We start from the raw sequence: 23,045 nt of genomic DNA, 5'->3' as shown, positions 1-23,045 counted from the left end.
TACAGGCATCTGCCAATGCAGTCAGCTATTTTTTTCTGTTTTTATTCTTGTAGAGACAGGGTCTCGTTTCATTGCCTGGGCTACTGGAACTTTTGGCTTCATGAAATTCTCCTACCTCGGCCTCCCAAAGTGCTGGGATTAAAGGTGTGAGCCAGCACGTCTGGCCCCTTCACTTTCTTGATAATGTCTGTCGATGAATAAAAGTTTTTAATTTTGAAGTCTGATTCATCTGCTTTTAATTTGGAGGTTGTGCTTTTGGTGTTATATCTAAGAACAAGGTTATATGAATTTCCCAGCCAGGCGTGGTAGTTCTATTGTAATCCTAGCAATTTGGGAGGCCGAGGTGGGCGACTGCTTGAGCTCAGGAGTTTGAGACCAGTCTGGGCAACATGGCAAAACCCCGTCTCTACAAAAAGTACAAAAAATTAGCTAGGTGTGGTAGCAAACGCCTGTAGTCCCAAGCTACTCAGGCTAAGGCAGGAGGATCCCTTGAGCCCAGGAGGTCAAAGCTACAGTGAGCCATGATTGCTCCATTGCACTTCAGCCTGGGTGACAGTGAGATCCTGTCTCAAAAAATAAAATAAAATAAAATAAAATACAACTTTTTAGGCTGGGTGCGGTAGCTCATTCCTGTAATCCCAACACTTTGGGAGGCTGAGGCAGGCGGATCGCCTGAGGTTAGCAGTTCAAGACCAGCCTGGCCAACATGGTAAAACCCTCTGTCTAGTAAAAAATACAAAAAATTAGCTGGGCATGATAGCAGGCATCTGTAATCCCAGCTACTCAGGAGGCTGAGGCAGGAGAATTGAACAGGTGGAGAATTCAGGCAGGTGAGAGAATCACATGAAAATAAAAGTTCAAGAGTAGCCCAGGCAACAAAACGAGACCCTGTCTCTACAAAACTAAAAACAGAAAAAATTTAGCTGGCTGTGTTGGCAAATGCCTGTAGTCCCAACTACTCAAGAAGCTGAGGCAAGAGGATACCTTGAGTACAGGAATTTGAGGTTACAGTCTATGATTATACCACTGCACTCCAACCTAGGTGACAGGATAGAGTAAAACCCTGTCTCTTAAAAAAAATTCAATTCTTGGCCGGGCGCGGTGGCTCAAGCCTGTAATCCCAGCACTTTGGGAGGCCGAGACGGGCGGATCAAGAGGTCAGGAGTTCGAGACCATCCTGGCTAACACGGTGAAACCCCGTCTCTACTAAAAAATACAAAAAACTAGCCGGGCGAGGTGGCGGGCGCCTGTAGTCCCGGCTACTCGGGAGGCTGAGGCCGGAGAATGGCGTAAAAACCCGGGAGGCGGAGCTTGCAGTGAGCTGAGATCCGGCCACTGCACTCCAGCCTGGGCGACACAGCGAGACTCCGTCTCAAAAAAAAAAAAAAAAAAAAAATTCAATTCTTTTTTTCAGGTTGTTTGAACGTGGGAGGCGGAGGTTGCAGTGAGCTGAGATCGTACCACTGCACTCCAGCCTGGGTAACTGCAACAGAGTGAGACTCCGTCTCAAAATAAATAAATAAATAAATAAAATAAAAATAAAACTTAAAAAAATTCTTTCTTCTTTATTTTCTTTTTTTTTTAGCCACCACACCCAGCTAAGTTTTTGTTTTTGTGGAGACAAAGTTTTGTCATATTGCCAGGGCTGGTCTGGAATTCCTGGGCTCATGCAATCTGCCCACCTCCACCTCCCATGAGCGACCACACCTGGCTCAGCTTTATAGTTTCAGCTCTTTATTTACTTATTTATTTATTTTTGACTTGGAGTCTCACTTTGTTGCCCAGGCTGGAGTACAGTGGCATAATCTCGGCTCACTGTAACCTCCACCTCCCAGGTTCAAGTGATTCTCCTGTCTCAGCCTCCTGAGTAGTGGGATTACAGGGCACCCACCACGATGCCTGGTCTAATTTTTGTATTTTTAGTAGAGACAGGGTTTCGTCGCGTTGGCCAGGCTGGTCTCAAACTCCCGACCTCAAGTGATCTGCCCACTTTGGCATCCCAAAGTGCTGAGATTACAGGTTGTGAGCCACCGCGCCCAGCCAATTTTAGCTCTTATATTTAAGTCTTTGATTCACTTTGGTTCCATTTCATATATGATTTGAGGTGAGGGTTCAAATTCATTCTTTTCCATATGGACATTCAGTTGTTCCAGAATAATTTGTTGAAGAGAATATTCTTTCTCTCATTAAAAGAACTTGATGCCCTTGTCTAACTGACCATAGATGTACGGATTGATTTCAATTCAATTCCATTGATCTATATATCTAACCTTACGTCATATCACACTATTCTGATGATTGAGGGTTTTAGTAAGCTTTGAAATTAGAAAGTGAGAGTCCTCCAACTTCGTTCTCCTTTTACAAGATTGTTTTGACTATTCGGGATCCCTTGCAATTCCACATGAATTTTAGGATCAGCATTTCTATTTCTGCAAAAAAAAAAAAAAAAAGGGGGCACTGGTATTTTGATAGGAACTGCACTAAACTGTAAACTGCTTTGGGTAGTATTGCCAAATGCACAATATTGAGTCTTTCTATCTGTGAACACAGCTTATCTTACTATTTACTCAGGTCTCCATTAACTCCTTTCACAATATTTTATAGATTTTAGTGGACCAGTCTTACAGCTCGCAGGGTAAAGTATTCTAAGTATTTTATTCTTTCAGATTGTTTATTGCTGGTATATAGAAACACAATTATTTTGTGTGTTGATTAGGTATCCTGAAACTTCGTTGAACGCACTAGCTCTCACACTTACTTTGTGGATTTTGAGGATTTTCTACATTTAGGATCATATTATCTGTGAATAGAAATAGTTTTACTTCTTTTTCAATTTGGATGCCTTTTATCTCTTCTGCTTGCCTAGATGGTCTGTCTAGAACTTCTAGTAAGTATAATGTTGAATACCAGTGGCAAAAGCAAGCATACTTACCTTGTTACTCATCTTGGGGGAAAGTTTTCAGTCTTTTACCATTGAGTGTGATGCTAGCTTTGTGTTTTTCATAAATTCTCATAAATTGAGATTATTAGGGTAATTTAAATCTGGAGTCTGGGTTTTAGCTAAAATCGCTAAATTTGGGGCAATTTAACAAAAACAGTGCATTTTTAAAATCTGTATTGGGTAACGTTTACATAATGAGACTTAGTGTGTAAGAAGAAATGTACCTTCCACTTGGTAAATAGATCAGCAAGGAAACCATTCACAGCTTTCTCAAAATACAAATCCCCTGAAAAGAAACAATGAAAAGAAGGTGAGAACATGAGCACAATCTTTATTTCTTGTTTGCAATTTCTTCTCTAACTAAATTTCTTCTTTAAGTAAATTTTTCTCTAAGCAATTCCCTAAGTAAATTGCTTGCAATTTCTTCTCTAAGAAAGGGGACCAAAAAGGTGTATTTTGTACATCTTTTTTGTTTGTTTGTTTCTTGTTTTTTTCCAAGACAGAGTCTCGCTCTGCCTCCCAGGCTGGAGTGCAGTGGCGTGATATTGGTCCACTGCAACCTCTGCCTCCCAGATTCAAGCAATTCTCCTGCCTCAGCCTCCCAAGAAGCTGGGATTACAGGCACCTGCCACCACGCCCGGCTAATTTTTGTATTTTTAGTAAATACAGGGTTTCCCCATGTTGGTCAGGCTAGTCTCCAACTCCTGACCTCAGGTGATCCGCCCACCTCAGTCTCCCAAACTGCTAGGATTACGAGGCATGAGTCACTACGCCCAGCCTGTTTTGTACATCTTACAAGATCATAACAGCCAGATGTACAAAGTGGTTTCATTCTCAACTTTCTAAGACACCAAGTTTATTTATTTATTTTTTGAAGCCAAATTTAATATCTGCCTCACTACTAACAGGCTGTGGCTTCAACATAAAATGTAGTTTGAAAAAAATTTGATTATTGAAAAAAGCAGTGTATCTTCAGAACGAGAAAACACTCTAACCTCCAAATAGGATTATTCTCACAAGGATATTTAAAGTTTGTTAGAAGATGATGTGGGGGACCCTGGGCATTCATGAATTAGCATTTGTAGTTCCAGAAAATTCTCCCCTTAGCAGTTACAATCAGCATTACAAATAGTACCATAAATATCAAAATCCCACATTTCACAGCTCATCTGAATAAATATGTAAACCATAGCCGACGTAGAACGAAACACCACCTGAAATAAAAACACAATTGTATTAAAAAGCAATACCATATAGAGTTTCAGTTCTATAAGATGAAAAAGTTCTGAAGATCTGCTTCACAACAGTATAAATGTTCTTAACACTACTGAACTATACACTTAAAAATGGTTAAGATGGTAAATTTTGTGGTAGGCTTTTTAACCACAATTTTTTTTTAAAGCAATGATAAAAGAATCCCGCGATGTTGGACTTCTTTTTTTCCTTTGTTTTGAGATAGGATCTCACTCTTGCCGCCCAAGCTGAGTGCAGTGACACAATCACAGCTCACTGCAGCCTCAGACTCCCAGGATGAAATGATCCTCCCATTGCAGCCTCCCGAGTAGGTGGGACTATGGGAGTGCATCCCCAGGCCACAAAATTTTTGTATTTTTGTAAAGAGGCAGTCTCCCTATGTTGCCCAGAGTGGTTTCAAACTCCTGGGCCCAAGCAATCCTCACACTGTCTCCAGAGGTGGTTCCTTCCAGTGGGTTCCTGGTCTCCCTAACTTCAAGAATGAAGCTGCAGACCTTCGCAGTGAGTGTTACAGCTCTTACAGGTGGCATGGACCACCTTTGCTCACCAAGAGGGAGCAGCAGCAAGATACATTGTGAAGAGCAAAACAACAAAGCTTCCCCGTGGAACGGGACCGGGTTGGGCTGCTGGCTAGGGTGGCCAGCTTTTATTCCCTTATTTGTCCCAGCCCACGTCCTACTGATTGGTCCATTTTACAGAGTGCTGATTGGTCCATTTTACAGAGTGCTGATTGGTGCACTTACAATCCTTTAGCTAGACAAAGAGTGCTGATTGCTGCATTTGCAAACCTCTAGCTAGACAGAAAAGTTCTCCAAGTCCCCACTCGACCCAGAAAGTCCAGCTGGCTTCACCTCTTACCACCTTTGCCTCCTGAAGTGTTGGGATTACAAGCATGAGCCACAGCTTGGGGCCATGACTTGGGACCTCTAACAGCAAACTTCATCGAAGCTTTCTTTGTTTCATTTAAATAGTTACTGAACTCTCACTCTGAGCCCTGTTTCAGAGACAGTGAAAAGAAGATTTGTTCCCTATCCTCTAGGAGCTTACAGTACAAGATAAAAACATGCAAAACATTCCAGCATATACAAAGGTTCTATGAACATTTACACAAGAAATGCAGGGGAAAGGGCAGTGAATCTACCTGGGAAAGTTATGGAAATCTCATTACGAAGACAGAACTTGGGCTAAGATGTGCCAGGTGATGAGTTGCCAGTCTAATAAATTATAACTCACATTGTACTTCCATTACTCTCAGACTGCCTCAATGAAAAGCATAAGTGGTTTTCTAGCCCTGTGTGCTATACCACAGAGCCTTTCCTCCACAAGGCTCTAAAGAAGTTTAGAGGGAACGTAAAATGTAAATCTCTAACACTCCTTTAGTCCATCAGAGACCTGCTCCTTAAAGACTGAAGCTCCTGGCCGGGCACGGTGGCTCACGCCTGTAATCCCAGCACTTTGGGAGGCTGAGGCAGGTGGATCACCTGAGGTCAGGAGTTGGAGACCAGCCTGACCAACATGGCGAAACCCCGTCTCTACTAAAATACAAAAATTAGCCAGGTATGGTGGTGAGCGCCTGTAATTCCAGCTACTGGGGAGGCTGAGGCAGGACAATCGCTTGAACCCGGGAGGCTGAGGTTGCAGTGAGCCAAGATCACACCACTGCACCCCAGCCTCGGCGACAGAATGAGACTCTGTCTCAAAAAAAAAAAAAAAAATTCAGAGAAATGAACAGAAATATAGGTTATATTGTCTAAAAGTTATAATAATAAATATGCACGGTTCTTATAATTAAAGTTGTTTTCCTCTGTCTGTCTGTAGAGACAAGGTCTCACTCTGTCTCCCAGGTAGGAGTGCAGTGGCACCATCATAGCTCACTGCAACATCAAACTCCTGGGCTCAAGTGATCATCCTGCCTCAGCCTCCCAAGCAGCTGAGATTACAGGTGTGGGCCACTAGCCCAGCTAAATTTTCTTTTGAGAGATGGGTTCTCCCTCTATTGCCCAGGCTGGTCTCAATCTCCTGGGCTCAAGCAATCCCCCTACCTTGGCCTCCCAAAGTCCTGGGATTACAGACATGAGCCACCATGTCCAGCCTCATCTTATTTAATATTTTTTTGGCCAGATGTGGTGGCTCACCCCTGTAATCCCAACATTTTGGGAGGCTGATGTGGGCGGATCACTTGAGGTCAGGAGTTCAAGACCAACCTGGCCAACATGGTAAAACCCCGTCTCTACTAAAAATATAAAAAATCAGGTGTGGTGGCAAGTGCCCGTAGTCCCAGCTACTCAGGAGGCTGAGGCAGGAGAGTCTCTTGAACCCAGGAGGCGGAGGTTGTAGTAAGCTGAGATCGCACCACTGCACTCCAGCCTGGGTGACACAGCGAGACTCCATCTCAAAAATAATAATAATAATAATAAATAAATACAATAAAAATAAACTCGTGTTTTTCTGATGGGTGTGGTGGCATGTGCCTGTAATCCCAGATACTGAAACAGGCCTGCTAGAGCCCAGGAAGGACCCCTGAATAACACAACAAGACCCCCATCTCAAAAATAATTAATTAAAAAGAAAATCTGGACGTCTTGTTTCTCTAATCAGATAATAAATTCTTTGGTTTTTTGTTTTTTTTTTTTTGAGACAGAGTTTCACTCTATGTGATCTTGGCTCACGGCAACCTCTGCCTCTTGGGTTCAAGTGATTCTCTTGCCTCAGCCTCCCAAGTAGCTGGGATTACAGGCATGCACCACCAAGCCCGGTTTATTTTGTATTTTTAGTAGAGATGGGGTTTCTCCATGTTGGTCAGGCTGGTCTCGAACTCCCGACCTCAGGTGAACCACCCGACTTGACCTCCCAAAGTGCTGGGATTACAGGTGTGAGCCACTGCACCCGGCCCAGATGATGAATTCTTGAGGCAATGAAGCCTGTCTAATATTTCACTCCACCAACATTTGAGAGACTGCTAGGTGCCAGTAGACATGCCAGAGAACTTTGGCATATAAAGGTTAAAGATGCATCCTTGCTCTGAGGGTGCTCACAGTCCAGTGACAAGGCACACAAGCAAGCGCACCTACCGCAGTGTGGGAACTGCTAATGAGTGCACAGATCCAGGGTGCCATGGAGGTACTTTCAGCCTGGTGGACCAGGAAGGCTCTCCAGAAGCAGGGAATCCTAAGACTAGAGCTGAGACCTGGATGAGTGGCTTGGGAAGGGGAAACGCAGGGTCTAGGCACCTCAGGTTACAGAGGGCAGCATGTGTAAAGACATAGTGGCAAGAGAGAAGATAGCATGTTGGGGAACAATGAGTGGTTTGCGTGGCGAGGACACTGGGGGGCAGTGGGGAACAACACATGGGAGAAGTGATGAAGAGAACTCCAGACTCAACTGCCTCTAGTGATTCCTCCACTCAGGTGTCCAACAGACTTCTCCCAAATGGAGCTTCCTAATGTCCCCAACCTGCTTCTTCCCTGTCTTCCCCATCTCATAAATGGCACCACCATCTACCTAGCTGTTCAGTCCTTCTCTTTCCTTCACTCCTCACATCCAATCTACAAGCAAGTTCTGTAGACCCTATCCAGAAATGTGTCTCATACCTGCCCACATCCTTCCACTGTTACAGCTCCCACCTTAGTCCATACCACCATTTTCTTGCTAGACTATAGCGGGTCTTCTAACTCACTTATCTGCTTTTACTCTTGACCCTGGAAACAACTCTGTATACCAGAGCCAGAAGGGCTGCAGCACTTAATGCTAAATGCCTATCCATTCTTCCCTTCTTCTGATTCTGTTCTGAAAGGCAAGAGACCCAACCAAAAGACAAAACTTCCCAGCCTCCATAGCAGCTACAAGTGACTAAAATCTGGCCTGTAAGCTTTAAATGGAAGTGTTGTGTCCATAAAGGAAGCTGACTTGGTGGGGCGATACACCTCTCGTCTCTCTTTCCTTCCTCTCTCCTCTGCCTGGAGTATGGATATGATTATATCAGCTCTAGGTGGACATGGAAGCCCTACCCTGAGGATAACAGAACAATAAGACACAAGGACACCAATAATGGTGACACTATTGTACCAACCATGAATTACATACCCATGATTTCTTTTACATGACAGAGAAAAGTTGACCTTTGGCCATTAGAGCCGGTGATTTGGAGGGTTTTATTCAACAAAATACAACTGAATGAGTAGTGATCGTTTAAAAGCATAATTCAAGTATCACTCTGCCACTTAAAACCCATCAGTGGATTCTAATTCTCCTTAGAAAAACTCTAAACTGGTTCTAACCACCTTGAAGGCCCCACATGAACTGGCTGGAACCTGCCTATCTCCTCACCAACATCGTTCTCCCTGCCTGTCTGCAATACTTCCACCACACTGACTTCTGAAAATTGTTTCCTCTGCCTGGAATACTCTTCACCCCAACATTTATAAAATAGCTAAGTCTCACTATTCAGATACCTTTGCAGGAAAGCAAAGGCACGATTATGGTGAGTACTCTGGCAATTAATTGGGTCATGTGTATACGCACACACAAAACATACATATATTTACAAACAATGTAAATACATCCAATGTAAACAATAGGAAATTACAAAAATGAGGTTCGTAGAGTGGTTCCCTCTAAGGGCACATTGGGTCTCAACCAAGGGTGATTTTACCCCTCAGGGGACATTTGGCAGGTCTGGAGAAATTTCTGGCTGTCATAACTTGTAGATTTGTAGGGTAAAGGGTGGTGGGTGATACTGGCATCTAGTGAGTAGAGGCCAGGGATGCTGCTAAACATTCTGCAATGCACAAGACAACCCCTACAACATATTAACATTTTGGGCCAGATAACTCTTTGCTCTGGAGGCCTGCTCTGGATGTGTAGCATGTTTAGCAGGATTCTCACTAGATGCCAATTTCACAACCCCTCAGTTGTGACAACCAAATATGTCTTTAGACATTGTCAAAAGACCCCTGAAGGGAGCAAAGTCACCCCTGGTTGAAAACGACTGCTCTCAGAGAAGGCATGGAGATGGGAACGAGCAAAGGTAGACATACGGTTTTACCAGCATGGGTAACGTTCATTGGCAAAGGTCTCTCTTCAAGTTTATGACATGATCTTCCATAGGGCTTAACTTTTGCTATGTATGAATGGGCATGGCATTCTGCAGGCCAGATACTCTATCTTTCTGTTTGAAATTAAACAGACCCCTTCAGAAGAAAATGAAGATCAATTCCAAACTGGAGACATTCAACTGTAAAACAGTTTCAAGAGAACTTGATATTACTAGTTCCATGTAGGCAAACAGTAGCAGTCAAGAGTGTATCAGATTTTTGTTTGTGTTTTTTGTTTGTTTGTTTTTGAGACGGGGTCTTGCTGTATGTCACCCAGGCTGGAGTGCAATGATGCAATCATGACCCACTGCAGCCTCGAACTCCTGGGATCCAGTAATTCTCCCACCTCAGTTTCCTGAATAGCTGAGACCAGACGCACCCATCACCATGCCTAGCTAATTTTTGTATAGGTGGGCCTCTCCATGTTGCACAGGCTTGTCTTGAACTCCTGGGATAAAGCAATCTGCCCACCTTGGTGTCCTGCCCCACCCTTGTTTTATTTTTGATTTTAGGACTTAGCCATAATGGGATGGGGAGATAAAACCAAAAATGTATTTTATAAATCTTACCCTGGTATCTTCACTGATGTAACCACACATGACCTTCTCATTCTTAACCCACAGCTCACCAGCCTGTGCTCTGAAAGGATACACACACAAGTTATTACAAGTCTTACATGAAACCAATACATGCCTGGTGCAGTAGCTCACACCTGTAATCCCAGCACTTTGGGAAGCCAAGGCAGGTGAATTACCTGAGGTCAGGAGTTCGACAACAGCCTGGACAACATGATGAAACCCCATCTCTACTAAAAATCCAAAAAAATCAAACAGTCATGGTGATGGGTACCTATAATCTCAGCTTCTCAGGAAGCTGAGGCAGAATCGCTTGAACTCAGGAGGCGGAGGTTGCGGTGAGCCGAGATCATGCCATTGCACTCCAGGCAACAAGAGCGAAACTCCGTCTCAAAAAAGAAAAAAAGGTGAATAGTACGGCAGAAACAGCATGGCTTTCAGACCTGACCAGCCTGGAGAGAAACTGGTCTAGGCAAGAATCTCAGCTGAGTATCACTTACTAGGTGAGTGGCCATAGTAACCTCATGAGGTTCATTGGCCTTATCTTTAAAAATGAGATAATGGGCCAGGCGTGGTGACTCACACCTATAATCGCAACACTTTGGAAGGCCAAGGTTGGCAGATCGCTTGAGCCCAGGAGTTGACACCAGCCTGGGCAGCATAGTGAGACCTGTCACTACAAAAAATACAAAAAATTAGGCAGGTGTGGTGACACATGCTAGTCCCAGCTACCTAGGAGGTTGAGGTAGGAAGATCACTTGGGCCTCAGAGGTCAAGGCTATAGTGAGCTGTGATTGCACCACTACACTCCAGTTTGGGCAACAGAGTGAGACTGTCTCAAAAAAACAAAACAAAAAAACAAACAAAACAAAAGAGACAATGAAGTCTACGCCCTACAGAGCTGTTTTCTTTTTCTTTTTTTTTTTTGAGATGGAGTCTCGCTCTGTCACCCTGTCTGGAGGGCAGTGGAGTGATCTCAGCTTAGTGCAACCTCCAACTCCCTGGTTCAAGCGATTCTCCTGCCTCAGCCTCCTGAATAGCTGGGACTACAGGCACATGCCACCATGTCCAGCTAATTTTTTGTATTTTTAGTAGAGACGAGGTTTCACTATGTTGGCCAGGATGGTCTAGATCTCCTGACCTCGTGATCTGCCCGCCTCAGCCTCCCAAACTGCTAGATTTACAGGCATGAGCCACCGCACCCAGCCTTCTACAGAGCTGTTTTCAAATTAAACTAGATTAATGTGCAGAAACTGTTCAGGACAGTGCGAGGATAGGAGGTGCTCAATTAAGTTTACTAGCAAGAAGCAGAATTACAGCAGGTATTAACACAAAATGCTATCTTGGAGAACAGTGGTAGCTGTTAGCTGAGCACCCTGTAATCAATCATCCCTCAGTGAACCCCCTCAAGCCCTTATCTTCTACCAATTTCACTCTTTCTCCCAACCTGCTGCACCTAAACAATCAGTCATAAAAAAGGGAGACAAAAGCTGGGTGCAGTGGCTCACACCTGTAATCCCAGCACTTTGGGAGGCTGAGGTGGGCGGACCACGAAGTCAGGAGTTTGAGACCAGCCTGGCCAACATGGTGAAATCCTGCCTCTACTGAAAACACAAATATTAGTCAGGCGTGGCAGCAGGCGCCTGTAATCCCAGCTACTCGGGAGACTGAGGCAGGAGAATCGCTTGAACCTGGAAGATGGAGGTTGCAGTGAGCTGAGATTGCGCCACTGCACTCCAGCCTGGGCAACAAGAGTAAAACTCTGTCTCAAAAAAACAAAACACAAAAAGCAAACAAAAAAAAGGAAGACAAAAATCAGATAAAAGCCCAGAAAATGCTGTGTACTATGAGTTACAGCTCAGGCTACCTGGGAAATGCTGGACAATCAATCAATCCCTCTGGGTCTACCCCATGCCAAAATGAAGAAGGCTGGACCAGGCCTATGGCTTATACCAAGTGGGATGTTTTTCATACTCCTTTGCCCAGTTACATCTGTGAATGAACAAGTGTCACAAGACTGACCTGAGAAGAGATTTGTATTTATTTAATATCATAATAAGGAGGTCAGGCACGGTGGTTCACACCTGCAATCCCAGCACTTTGGGAGGCCGAGGTGGGTGGATCACAAGGTCAAGAGATCGAAACCCATCCTGGCCAACGTGGTGAAAACCCATATCTACTATCTTGCTATCTCCCAGAGTGGCCTCAAATTCTTGGGCTTAAGAGATTCTCCCACCTCAGACTCCCAAGTAGGTGAAACTACAGGCACACGCAGCCACACCTAGCTAATTTTTGTGTATTTTTAGTAAAGACGGGGTTTCACTATGTTGTCTAGGCTAGTCTTGCACTCCCAGACTCAAGCAATCTGCCCACTTAAGCCTCCCAAGTGCTGGGATTACAGGCGTGAGCCACCACACCCAGTCAGCTCTGTTTATAATCATCCGAACCCCACATTAACAGGACCTCTAAAACAAGCTTGGTGTGGCCAGAGGTGGTGTGATCCCAGCACTTTGGGAGGCTGAGGCAGGCAGATTACTCGAGGTTGGGAGTTCACGACCAGCCTGACAAACATGGTGAAACCCCATCTCTACCAAAAACACAAAATTAGCCAGGCATGGTGGCAGGTGCCTGTGATACCAGCTACTTGAGAGGCTGAGGCAGGAGAATTGCTTAAGCCTGGGAGGCAGAGGTTGCAGAGCCGAAATCACGCCACTGCACTCCAGCCTGGGTGAAAGAGTGAGACTCATCTCAAAAAAAATAAAAATAAAAAGTTACAATGTGATCCAACAGGCTAGGGTTTACGGTATTTTTTAAAAGCAAAATGTCAGTCAACAGGAAATAAGATTTTGCTACTATATATATATATTTTGTTGTTGTTGTTGTTTGTTTTGTTTTTTTGAGATGGGGTTTCACTCTTGTTGCCCAGGATGGAGTACAATGGCACGATCTCGGCTCACCACAACCTCTGCCTCCTAGGTTCAAGCAATTCTCCTGCCTCAGCCTCCGGAGTAGCTGGGATTACAGGCACCTGCCATCACGCCTGGCTAATTTTTGTATTTTCAGTAGAGATGGGGTTTCACCATGTTGGCCAGGCTGGTCTCAAACTCATGACCTCAGGTAATCCACCCGCCTCGGCCTCCCAAAGTGCTGGGATTACAGGCATGAACCACCAAACCCAGCTCATATGTTCTTAACCATTATCAGATTGAAAGTTTAATTGCACAGAAATTCTTTGACCATTTACAATGACTTAAACTATACAAATGACTATACTTTATTTTTCTCATAGTAGGCCCAAAGCATCTTTTTTCTCAGGCATTCACGAAGTCAGCAAAAGAAAGTAATCTTTGATCCAGTGTAGAAATACTGTAAGTCTTCTGGAGAAAAGATAGAAGACTGTAGTTTACATTTAACCATGCCTGAGCCAAATATCAGGACAGACCTTTAAAAGTCTAAAAGTGGCCAGCTGCAGTGGCTCATGCCTGTAATCTCAGCACTTTAGGGGGCTGAGCCAAGAGGATCGTTTGAGCCCAGGAGTTGGAAACCAGCCTGAGCAACATAGTGAGACCCTGTCTCTACCAAAACGAAAAAAAAAAAAAAGAGCCAGGCGCACTGGCATGCACTTGTAGTCCTAGCTACTCCGAAGGCTGAGGTGGGAGTACTGCTTGGGCCTAGGAGGTTAAGGCTGTAGTGAGGTATGATGGCACAACCGCATTCCAGCCTGGGCAATACAGGAAGCCCATCTCAAAAATAAATAAATAAAAATAAAGTTAAAAACTGACACTATGTGAGGGTTTTCTTTTCTCCATCTAGAACTGTGTGTATGAGGGTATTTACATAGAGAAACAAAGAACTTAAAAAAGAAAGAGATCAGCCGAGCGTAGTGGCTCACATCTGTAATCTCATCACTTTTGGAGGCCAAGGTGTACAGATCACTTGAGGCCAGGAGTTCAACACCAGCCTGGCCAACATGGTGAGACCCCGCGTCTACTAAAGAACAAAAATTAGCCAGGCATGGTGGTGCATGCCTGTAGTCCCAGCTATTCAGGAGGCTGAGGTAGGAGAATCACTTGAATACAACATGTGCGTGTGTGTGTGTGTGTGTGTGTATAATTTAAAAAGAGAAAGCAATAGAAAAAAAAATGAGAGAGATCTAAATAGGTTTCCAAACCAAGGCTGGCAAACTACATACAGCCTTCAAGCCAACTCTCCCCTATCTCCTGTTTTCATATGGCCCACAGTTAAGAATGGCTGTTATATTTTTAAATGGTCGAAACACACAAACACACAGAATATGCAATAGACCTGACATCTATTGTGACTCACAAAGTCTAAAATATTTTTATTAACTGGTCCTTCACAGAAGAATATTCTAAACCAACTATTCCATTTTGCAGATGTGAAGACTAAGGGTTTACCAGAGTTACCCAACATCACTCGAACCACTAATCACAGTGATGGCTAAACACTGGCTCTGCAGATACAGATCCAGGCTTCCTGACCCCTAGATACCCATCCAGTAGAGATGTGCTGATATTGGAGGCATAAACTTAGGTTGCATTTTTTGTGCTGCTTGAGATTTAGTCACTTCTTGGGTTGTGCTTTAGTTGCTTGGATTTTTTAAAGAACACTGACTCGCTAACACATTTTTTTGTTTGTTTTCAAAGATGGGGTCTCACTCTGTTGCCCAGGCTGGAGTGCAGTAATGCAATAATAGCTCACTGCAGCCTCAACCTGTGTTCAAGTGCTCCTCCTATCTGTTTCCCAAGTACCTCAAACTACAGAAGCCCTGACACCAACCCCGTTCTTTTTTCTGTTATTTTAGACAGAATCTGACTCTGTCACCCAGGCTAGGGGGCAGCAGAATGATCAAGGCTCACTACAGCCTTGAACCTCCCTGGATTCAGGTGATCCTTCCACCTCAGCCTCCCAAGTAACTGGGTCTACAGGCGCCATCATGCCCAGCTAATTTTTGTATTTTTTGGTAGGGATGGGGTTTCAGCATATTGCCAGGTTGGTCTTGAACTCCCAGGCTCAAGCAAACTACCCACCTCAGTCTCCCAAAGTGCTGGGATTACAGGCATGAGCCACTGCACCTAGCCATAATTGTGTGTGTGTGTGTGTGTGACGGAATCTTGCTCTTTCGGCAGGCTAGAGTGTAGTGGTGTGATCTCGACTTACTGAACCTCTGACTCCCTGGTTCAAGTGATTCTCCTGCCTCAGCCTCCTGAGTAGCTGGGATTACAGGCATGTGCCACCACACCCAGCTGATTTTTTTTTTTTTTTTTTTTTTTTTTTTTTTTTTTTTTTGAGACGGAGTCTCGCTCTGTCGCCCGGGCTGGAGTGGAGTGGCGCGATCTCAGCTCACTGCAAGCTCCGCCTCCCGGGTTCACGCCATTCTCCTGCCTCAGCCTCCTGAGTAGCTGGGACTACAGGCGCCCGCCGCCTCGCCCGGCTAATTTTTTGCATTTTTAGTAGAGACGGGGTTTCACCGTGTCAGCCAGGATGGTCTCGATCTCCTGACCTCATGATCCGCCCGCCTCGGCCTCCCAAAGTGCTGGGATTACAGGCGTGAGCCACCGCGCCCGGCCGTTTTTTGTATTTTTAGTACAGACGGGGTTTCACCATGTTACCCAGGATGATCTCAATCTCCTGACCTTGCGATCCACCTGCCTCGGCCTCCCAAAGTGCTGGGATTACAGGCGTGAGCCACCAAGCCCAGCAAAATATACACACACACACACACACACACACGCACGCACATATATATATATATATTTTTTTTTTTGTATAGATGAGGTCTTGCTATGTTGTCCAGGCTGGTCTTAAACTCCTGGCCTCAAGTGATCCTCATGCCATAGTCATTTTACTTGGCTGCCCTCCAATGATTAACACCTTTTTTGGGGGAAAAAAATGAAGCCTTTATCCTTTCTTTCTTTTTAGGATCAGTATTTCATTCTGGTCTAATAGCTCTAGTTGATGATGAAAAGTTACTTACAAAAAGATTCTGGTTAATAAATGTAGAAGGGATGACTGAATTTAAAAAAAAAACAAAAAAAGAAAAGAAAATCAACATTTTATAACAATCCTCAATGGATTAAACCACTAGGTGAAAAGTTGATGGGGACCAGGCGCAGTGGCTTATGCCTGTAATCCCAGCACTTTGTGGGGCTGAGGCAGGGGGATCACCTGAGATCAGGAGTCTGAAACCAACCCGGCCAACATGGTGAAACTCCATCTCCACTAAAAATAGGCATGGTGGTGCGCGCCTGTAGTCCCAGCTACTCAGGAGGCCAAGGCAGAAGAATTGCTTGAACCTGGAAGGCGGAGGTTACAGTGAGCCAAGATCACACCACTGCGCTCCAGCCTGGGCGACAGAGTAAGACCCGTATCAACAACAACAAAAAAAGAAAAGTTGATGGGGATCTTTATGAGGGACTACACTGTACCCTGTGACCATGCTGACCAATCTTAGGATCACAAGTCAGTTAACAAGACATAAATACGCCGGGTGCGGTAGCTCACTCCTGTAATCCCAGCACTTTGGGAGTCCAAGGTGGGCAGTTCACGAGGTCAGGAGTTCGAGACCAGCCTGGCCAACATGGTGAAACTCCATTTCCACTAAAAATACAAAAACTAAAAATTTAAAAAAATTAGCTAGGTGTGCTGGCGGGTGCCTGTAATTCCAGCAACTCACAAGGCTGACGCAGGATAATTGCTTGAAACCAGGAGGCGGAGGTTGCAGTCAGCCAAGGTCGCGCCACTGTGCTCCAGCCTGGGTGACAGAGCAAGACTCCGTCTCGAAAAAAAAAAAGATATAAATATGGTTATGTATACACAGTAAATTTCAGGAAAGACACAAGTTGTTTCTGGAGAGAGGAATGTATATTTCGTGAGATACCTTTCTGAACTATTTGAATGCTTAATTATGTGCATGTTGTACTTTTTTTTTTTTTTTTTTTGAGACAGTCTCACTCTGTGACCTAAGCTGGAGTGCGGTGGCATGATAACGTCTCACTGCAGCCTCTACCTCCCAGGGCTCAGGCGATCTCCCCACCTCAGCCTCCTGAGTAGCTTGGACTACAGGTGCGTGTCACCATGCCCAGCTAATTTTTGTATTTTTTTGTAGAAATGGGCTTTCACTATATTGCCCAGGCTGGTCTTCAACTCCTGGGCTCAAGCAATAATCTACCCACCTCGGCATCCCAAAGTGTTGGGATTACAAGCGTAAGCCACCACACCCAGGCACTTTTTAAATTTAAAGGGGATTTCAAAAAGTCCCTTTTATCTTCACAAACTAAAATATAGAAATAGTTTTAATAAATCAATAGTGCAGCAATATAGTTAAAAAGGTAACAAATCAGGAACCAATGTGCTAGTCATTTTGTTTCTAAACCTGTTTCCTAATGTGTAAAATGAGAAGGTATGATTCAAATATGTTCATCTAGGGTTTTTCCAGTTGTAAAATTGTGAGTCTCTATCTCCTTTTTTTTTTCGACTCCCTTTTTTACAGAACACCAGGGGGCTTCATCAACTTCTTCCATTAAGCCTCAAACTACTATAGTGCATTTTGTTGTTTGTTTGAGCTACAACAATCTAACTTTTTTTTTTTTTTTATGAGACAGAGTCTCACTGTGTCGCCCAGGCTGGAGTGCAGTGGTGCAATCTCGGCTCGCTGCAAGCTCCGCCTCCCGGGTTCACGCCATTCTCCTATCTCAGTCTCCCGAGCAGCTGGGACTATAGGCACCCGCCACTACGCCCGGCTAAGTTTTTGTATTTTCAGCAGAGACGGGGTTTCACCGTGTTAGCCAGGATGGTTCTGATCTCCTGACCTCATGATCCGCCCACCTCAGCCTCCCAAAGTGCTGGGATTACAGGCGTGAGCCACTGTGGCCAGTCAACAATCTTAACATTTTATATTCTTATGCATTTTATTGTATGGACATCCATATGCCTCCACTGCTTTATATAGCCCAGTTACTGCATAGATAAGGCAAGAGTGACATAATATCTACCTGATGCCAGCAAACTCCACCTTCTGAGTGATATATGCACATGTGCTGACCTAAGAGGAGTGGGAGAGAGAGGGAGGGAGGGAGGGAAGGAGACAGGGTGAGAAAGACAAAGAGAGAGATTAACATTAAGGCCATGAAAAATCACAAACAAGAACTCCTAGCTTTCTAATCTCTTCTACCAACCCAAAGTTCAACTAGCTTGTGAGTAATAGACTTACCCCACAGGAAAACCTGTTAGGGTAGGTATGACAGTAGGTGCTTAAAGAGTTTGGCAAGTATAGCTAATGGGAAAGACCAAGTGGATGATAAATGACCAGCTTTACAAATATACTGATCTTCACATATGTTTACATATATATCTGCATTTACATACTCATTTAAGTATCATGTTGTTTCTCATTTTATCTTTCACTTTAGAAAATGGAACCCTCAACAAATAAAACGCAGATTTTTCCTGAAAATATGCCCTGTACGGATATTCCACCTATAATTTGTGGTTTCATAGTATACAAAAACTTCATTTCTTTTGATTAGTGTCAAAATGGGAGGAAAAAAAAAAAAAAAACCTCAAATGAGGAGAATTTTCAGAACCAGTTCACAATTCTGATGAACTAATCTTTTCAAGTTGAAATGTTCATTAAAAAATTAATAAATGTGGGTGTGGTATATACTGCCTGGGTGATGGGTGCACCAAAATCTCACCAATCACCATTAAAGAACTTACTCATATAACCAAATACCACCTGTTCCCCAATAACATGGAAATTAAAAAATTTTTTAAAAGACACAATTAAAATATAATAAAAATACTTTCGTTAACAAAATGGGCTGGACACGGTGCCTCACACCTATAATCCTAGCACTTTGGGAGGCAAAGGCAGGCGGATCACCTGAGGTCAGGAGTTCAAAACCAGCCTGGCCAACATGGCGAAAACCCCATCTCTACTAAAAATACAAAAAAACAGGCTGGGCGCAATAGCTCACATCTGTAATCCCAGGACTTTGGAAGGCTGAGGTGGGTGGATTGCCTGAGGTCGGGAGTTCGAGACCAGCCTGACCCACAGGAGAAACCCCGTCTCTACTAAAAATACAAAATTAGCCGGGCATGGTAGTGCATGCCTATAATCCCTGCTACTCCGGAGGCTGAGGCAGGAGAATCGCTTGAACTCGGAAGGCAGCGGTTGTGGTGAGCGGAGATCATGCCATTGCACTCCAGCATGGGCAACAAGAAAACTCTGTCTCAAAAAAAAAAAAAAAAAAAAATTAGCCGGGCATGGTGGTGGGTGCCTATAATTCCAGTTATAGGCAGGAGAATCGCTTGAACCTAGTGGGCAGAGGTTGCAGTAAGCCAAGATCCCACCACTTCACTCCAGCCTGGGTGAAAGAACAAAACTCCATCTCGGGAAAAAAAAAAAAAAAAACAATGAATACATGCGGAAAATGGGAGGAGGGTTCAGCAAAAAGCAGTGTGATCTGGAAGCCACAGGATCTGGGTTTTGGCCAAGGGCCAACTTACTATCTAGCCTTGGGTAATTACCTAACTTCTCAATCTCAGTTTCTACCTCTATAAATTAGGGATAATAAATACCTGTCCATGAGGAGATGTGGGGAGCAAAGGGGATCAAGTGAAAACCTGAAAACTAAGGTTCCACTCAAATGTAAAATACAGTATAACTTCCTATCTAAACCAAAAATGCTGAGTAAAAATCTGTAACAGTAAACAAATAAAAGATCAAAAAAACAATGAAAAGAGAATGGAAGAATACACAAGATGTTGACAATAATTGTAGATGCTGAAATCAGAAACAATTTTATATTCTTCTCCTATAATAAACAGGGATTATTCACATAATGGAAAAAAGTAACAGACTTTCAAATAAATCACATCTTACCAAACTTTTCTTTAGTCGCCACATATCCCCACGGCCAATATACTGGTCCTTAAAAGTTAACTCCACTAGGTCAAGGGTCACATCCTAAAAGGAATAATCAAATAATATCTCTGACATTACTTTGCCACATTTTATAGTCACAAGGTAATGCCCACTTACCATGGAAAAAAACTTTTTGCAAAAAAGAAAACTACTGGAAGACCATTCAGTAGCAGAACTCTGATAAACAGAATTATATCCTGCCAAAGCACACTTGTCAGTATAGTTGGTAAATCTACAACTAATCCTACAGCCACGGCAGCACGTTGAGTGTGAAGGGTAGTGGGGGACTCATTCTGTATTTTAGTCTGGATACTGGCACACAAACATGACACTGAGCTATGCACTTTATTTACCTATTAACGCCAATAGCACTTTCTGAACAATAATTTTTATCTATTATAACATCACTTCCTGAAGAAAAATGAGAATATGTTCTAAAATGTTAGTATTTTAATATAAAATTTTACATATAGTTTTTTATACAAAAAATGGTTAGGACAAGCTTCAAGAAAAGTGGGGGTGGGTTTTAAATGCAACCTACATACTGCCTACATTCTAAACGACATATAGGCTACGTATTTATTTATTTACTTATTTATTTTGAGACAGGATGGTGCTCTGTTGCCCAGGCTGGAGTGCAGTGGTGCAATCTCAGCTCACTCACTGCAGCCTCCGCCTCCTGGGCTCAAGTGACTCTCATGCCTTAGCCTCCCTAGTAGCTGGGACTACAGGGGTGCACCATCATACCCAGCTAAGTTTTGTATTTTTAGGAGACACAGGGTTCCACCATTTTGCCCAAGCTGGTCTCAAACTCCTGACCTCAAGTCATCCACCTGCCTTGGCCTCCCAATGTGCTGGGATTACAGGCATGGGCCACCACCCATGGCCTACATGTTTAGTTTAACAAGACAAGGTCTCGTTCTGTTGCCCAGGCTGAAATGCAATAGTGCAGCCATCAGCTCACTGCAGCCTCAATCTCCTGGGCTCAAGCAATCCTCCTGCTGCAGCCTTTCAAGCAGTTGAGACTACAGGCATATAAACACGCCCAGCTAATCTTTTAGAAAAGTTTTAGTAGGCAGGACGCGGTGGCTCCTGCCTGTAATCCCAGCACTTTGGGAGGCCGAGGCAGGTGGATCACCTGAGGTCAGGAGTTCAAGACCAGCCTGGACAACATGGTGAAATCCCGTCTCTACAAAATACAAAAATTAGCTGGGTGTGGTGGCGTGGGCCTGTGATCCTAGCTACTCAGGAGGCTGAGGCAGGAGAATGGCTTGAACCTGGGAAGCACAGGTTGCAGTGAGCCGAGATCGTGCCACTGCACTCCAGTCTGGGTGACAGAGCGAGACTCCATTTCAAAAAAAAACAGAAAAGTTTTAATAAAGACAAAGTCTAGCTATGCTACTCAGGCTGGTCTTGAACTCCCGGCCTCAAGTGATCCTCCTGTCTCAGCCTCCCAATGGGCTGAAATTACCACACCTAGCAGGTCACACATTTAATAGTCGAATACTACACTTAAGTAACCCATTGTTTCCTTAGTAATCTAACCTTGAGGAAGGGTGCTAATCATTCCAAAAAGATATTCAAGTCCAAAACAAAGACGTACCTTAGGGTCTACGACATTAACATAGACATCTTGATAAGGTCTTAGCCGAAACACTTGAGTCACAGTCTGGTCCACACTGATGGTTTCTAAAACAGAAACAATATCTGGCTGGGACAACACATTTTGAAAAAGCAGGTCCATATATTCTAATCTATAAATACTCAGACATTCAGTAAGCAACACAATTGATCATCTGACATGGGCAACACACAGTCTCTTCCTTTCAGGAGCTTAGAATTTAAACAATTCTCTGCTTTTTTAGGTGAAATAAGACCAGAGCCTAAGCAATCAACAAAAATGGAGAGAAAAAGGGAGAAGGGAGGGAAAAGAAAGAATTTAAGAAGGAAGAGGCTGGGTATGGTGGCTCACACCTGTAATCCCAGCACTTTGGGAGGTCTAGGCAGGAAGGTCACCTGAGGTCAAGAGTTCGAGACCAGCCTGGCCAACATGGTGAAACTCTGTCTCTACTAAAAATACAAGAATTAGCCAGGCATGATGGTGGGCGCCTGTAATCCAAGCTACTCGGGAGGCTGAGGCATAAAAATCGCTTGAACCCCAGAGGCAGAGGTTGTAGTGAGCTGAGATTGTATCACTGCACACCAACCTGGGTGATAGAATGAGACTCTGTCTCAATAAATAAATAAATAAAATAAGAAGGAAGAAAAGAAAGTTCAAAGACCTGTAAAATTCCAGAAGAGGAAGGAGATCTCTTTGTAATGAAGTTATCAGTGGTAAAGAAGAAACAAACTTTTCAATGAGCCCTTAAGTCTGGTAAGAAACATAACAGAGGACAGGAGATAAGGGGAAGGTATGAAGGCCATTTTTAGGATTAAGGTTTTATAGAATTCTTTTAAAATCTTTAAATTGGCTGAATGTGGTGGCTCACGCCTGTAATCCCAACACTTTGGGAGGCCAAGGTGGACAGATCACGAGGTCAGGAGTTCAAGACCAGCCTGACCCATACGGTGAAACCCCGCCTCTACTAAAAATACAAAAAAAATTAGCCAGGCATGGTGGCGTGCACCTGTAGTCCCAGCTACTCAGGAGGCAGAGGCAGGAGAATTGCTTGAACCTGAGAGGTGGAGGTTGCAGTGAGCCAAGATCACGCCTGGGCGACAGAGGGATACTCCATCTCAAAATAAAATAAAACAAAACATTTAAAAAAAATGACAACTTTAATTTTTTTTTTTTTTTTTTTACTGCTCCTTGCAGAGCAGGGCTAACCCTTAGGCAGTGTAACCAGAGTAGCCAGGTTTTACAGAATGTTTTCTCCTCAAATTGAAATATTGAATGGTTAAATATGAGTGGGTAGCCAGGCATGGTGGCTCATGCCTGTAATCCTAGCACTTTAGGAGGCCAAGGTAGGAGGACTACTTGGGCCCAGGAGATCAAGACCAGCCTGAGTAAAAATTTAAAAAAAAAAAATTCGCCAGGCATGATCCTGTGGGCTGGGTACCTGGGGTCTTAGCTACTCCAGAGGTGGAGATAGGAGATGGAGAATCACTTGCCCCCAGGGAGGCTGAGGCTGCAGTGAGCCGTGACTGCACCACTGCACTCCAGTTTGTACAACAGAGAGGCCCTGTCTGAAAGAGAAAACAAAAAAAGGCAGGGGCAATGGTGCAGTGGCTCA

General features: G+C 43.9%; 1 protein-coding gene across 25 annotated transcripts in view; it reads right to left on the bottom strand.

Moving 5' to 3' along the window:
- LOC105487290 (DEP domain containing 5, GATOR1 subcomplex subunit) overlaps nt 1–23,045 on the bottom strand; it is a 164,564-nt gene that overhangs the window by 132,205 nt on the left and 9,314 nt on the right. For all 25 annotated transcript variants that reach the window (XR_011614075.1, XR_011614077.1, XR_011614073.1 and 22 more), the window contains 6 exons: nt 21,416–21,501; nt 19,771–19,854; nt 17,879–17,928; nt 9,858–9,927; nt 4,077–4,155; nt 3,166–3,227 (listed from right to left, as the gene is read on the bottom strand). Coding sequence is in view for 21 of the 25 variants with exons in the window: in XM_071080449.1 (XP_070936550.1) it covers nt 3,166–3,227; nt 4,077–4,155; nt 9,858–9,927; nt 17,879–17,928; nt 19,771–19,854; nt 21,416–21,501 (431 nt within the window). In the remaining 4 variants the exon portion in view is untranslated. The remainder of the gene's footprint in view (nt 1–3,165; nt 3,228–4,076; nt 4,156–9,857; nt 9,928–17,878; nt 17,929–19,770; nt 19,855–21,415; nt 21,502–23,045) is intronic.

Source organism: Macaca nemestrina, chromosome 15 (assembly GCF_043159975.1).
Source record: "Macaca nemestrina isolate mMacNem1 chromosome 15, mMacNem.hap1, whole genome shotgun sequence".
NCBI classification, from domain to species: domain Eukaryota; kingdom Metazoa; phylum Chordata; class Mammalia; order Primates; family Cercopithecidae; genus Macaca; species Macaca nemestrina.
The sequence above is the reverse complement of the archived record's forward strand: the minus strand, read 5'-3'. Positions and strand labels throughout refer to the sequence as shown.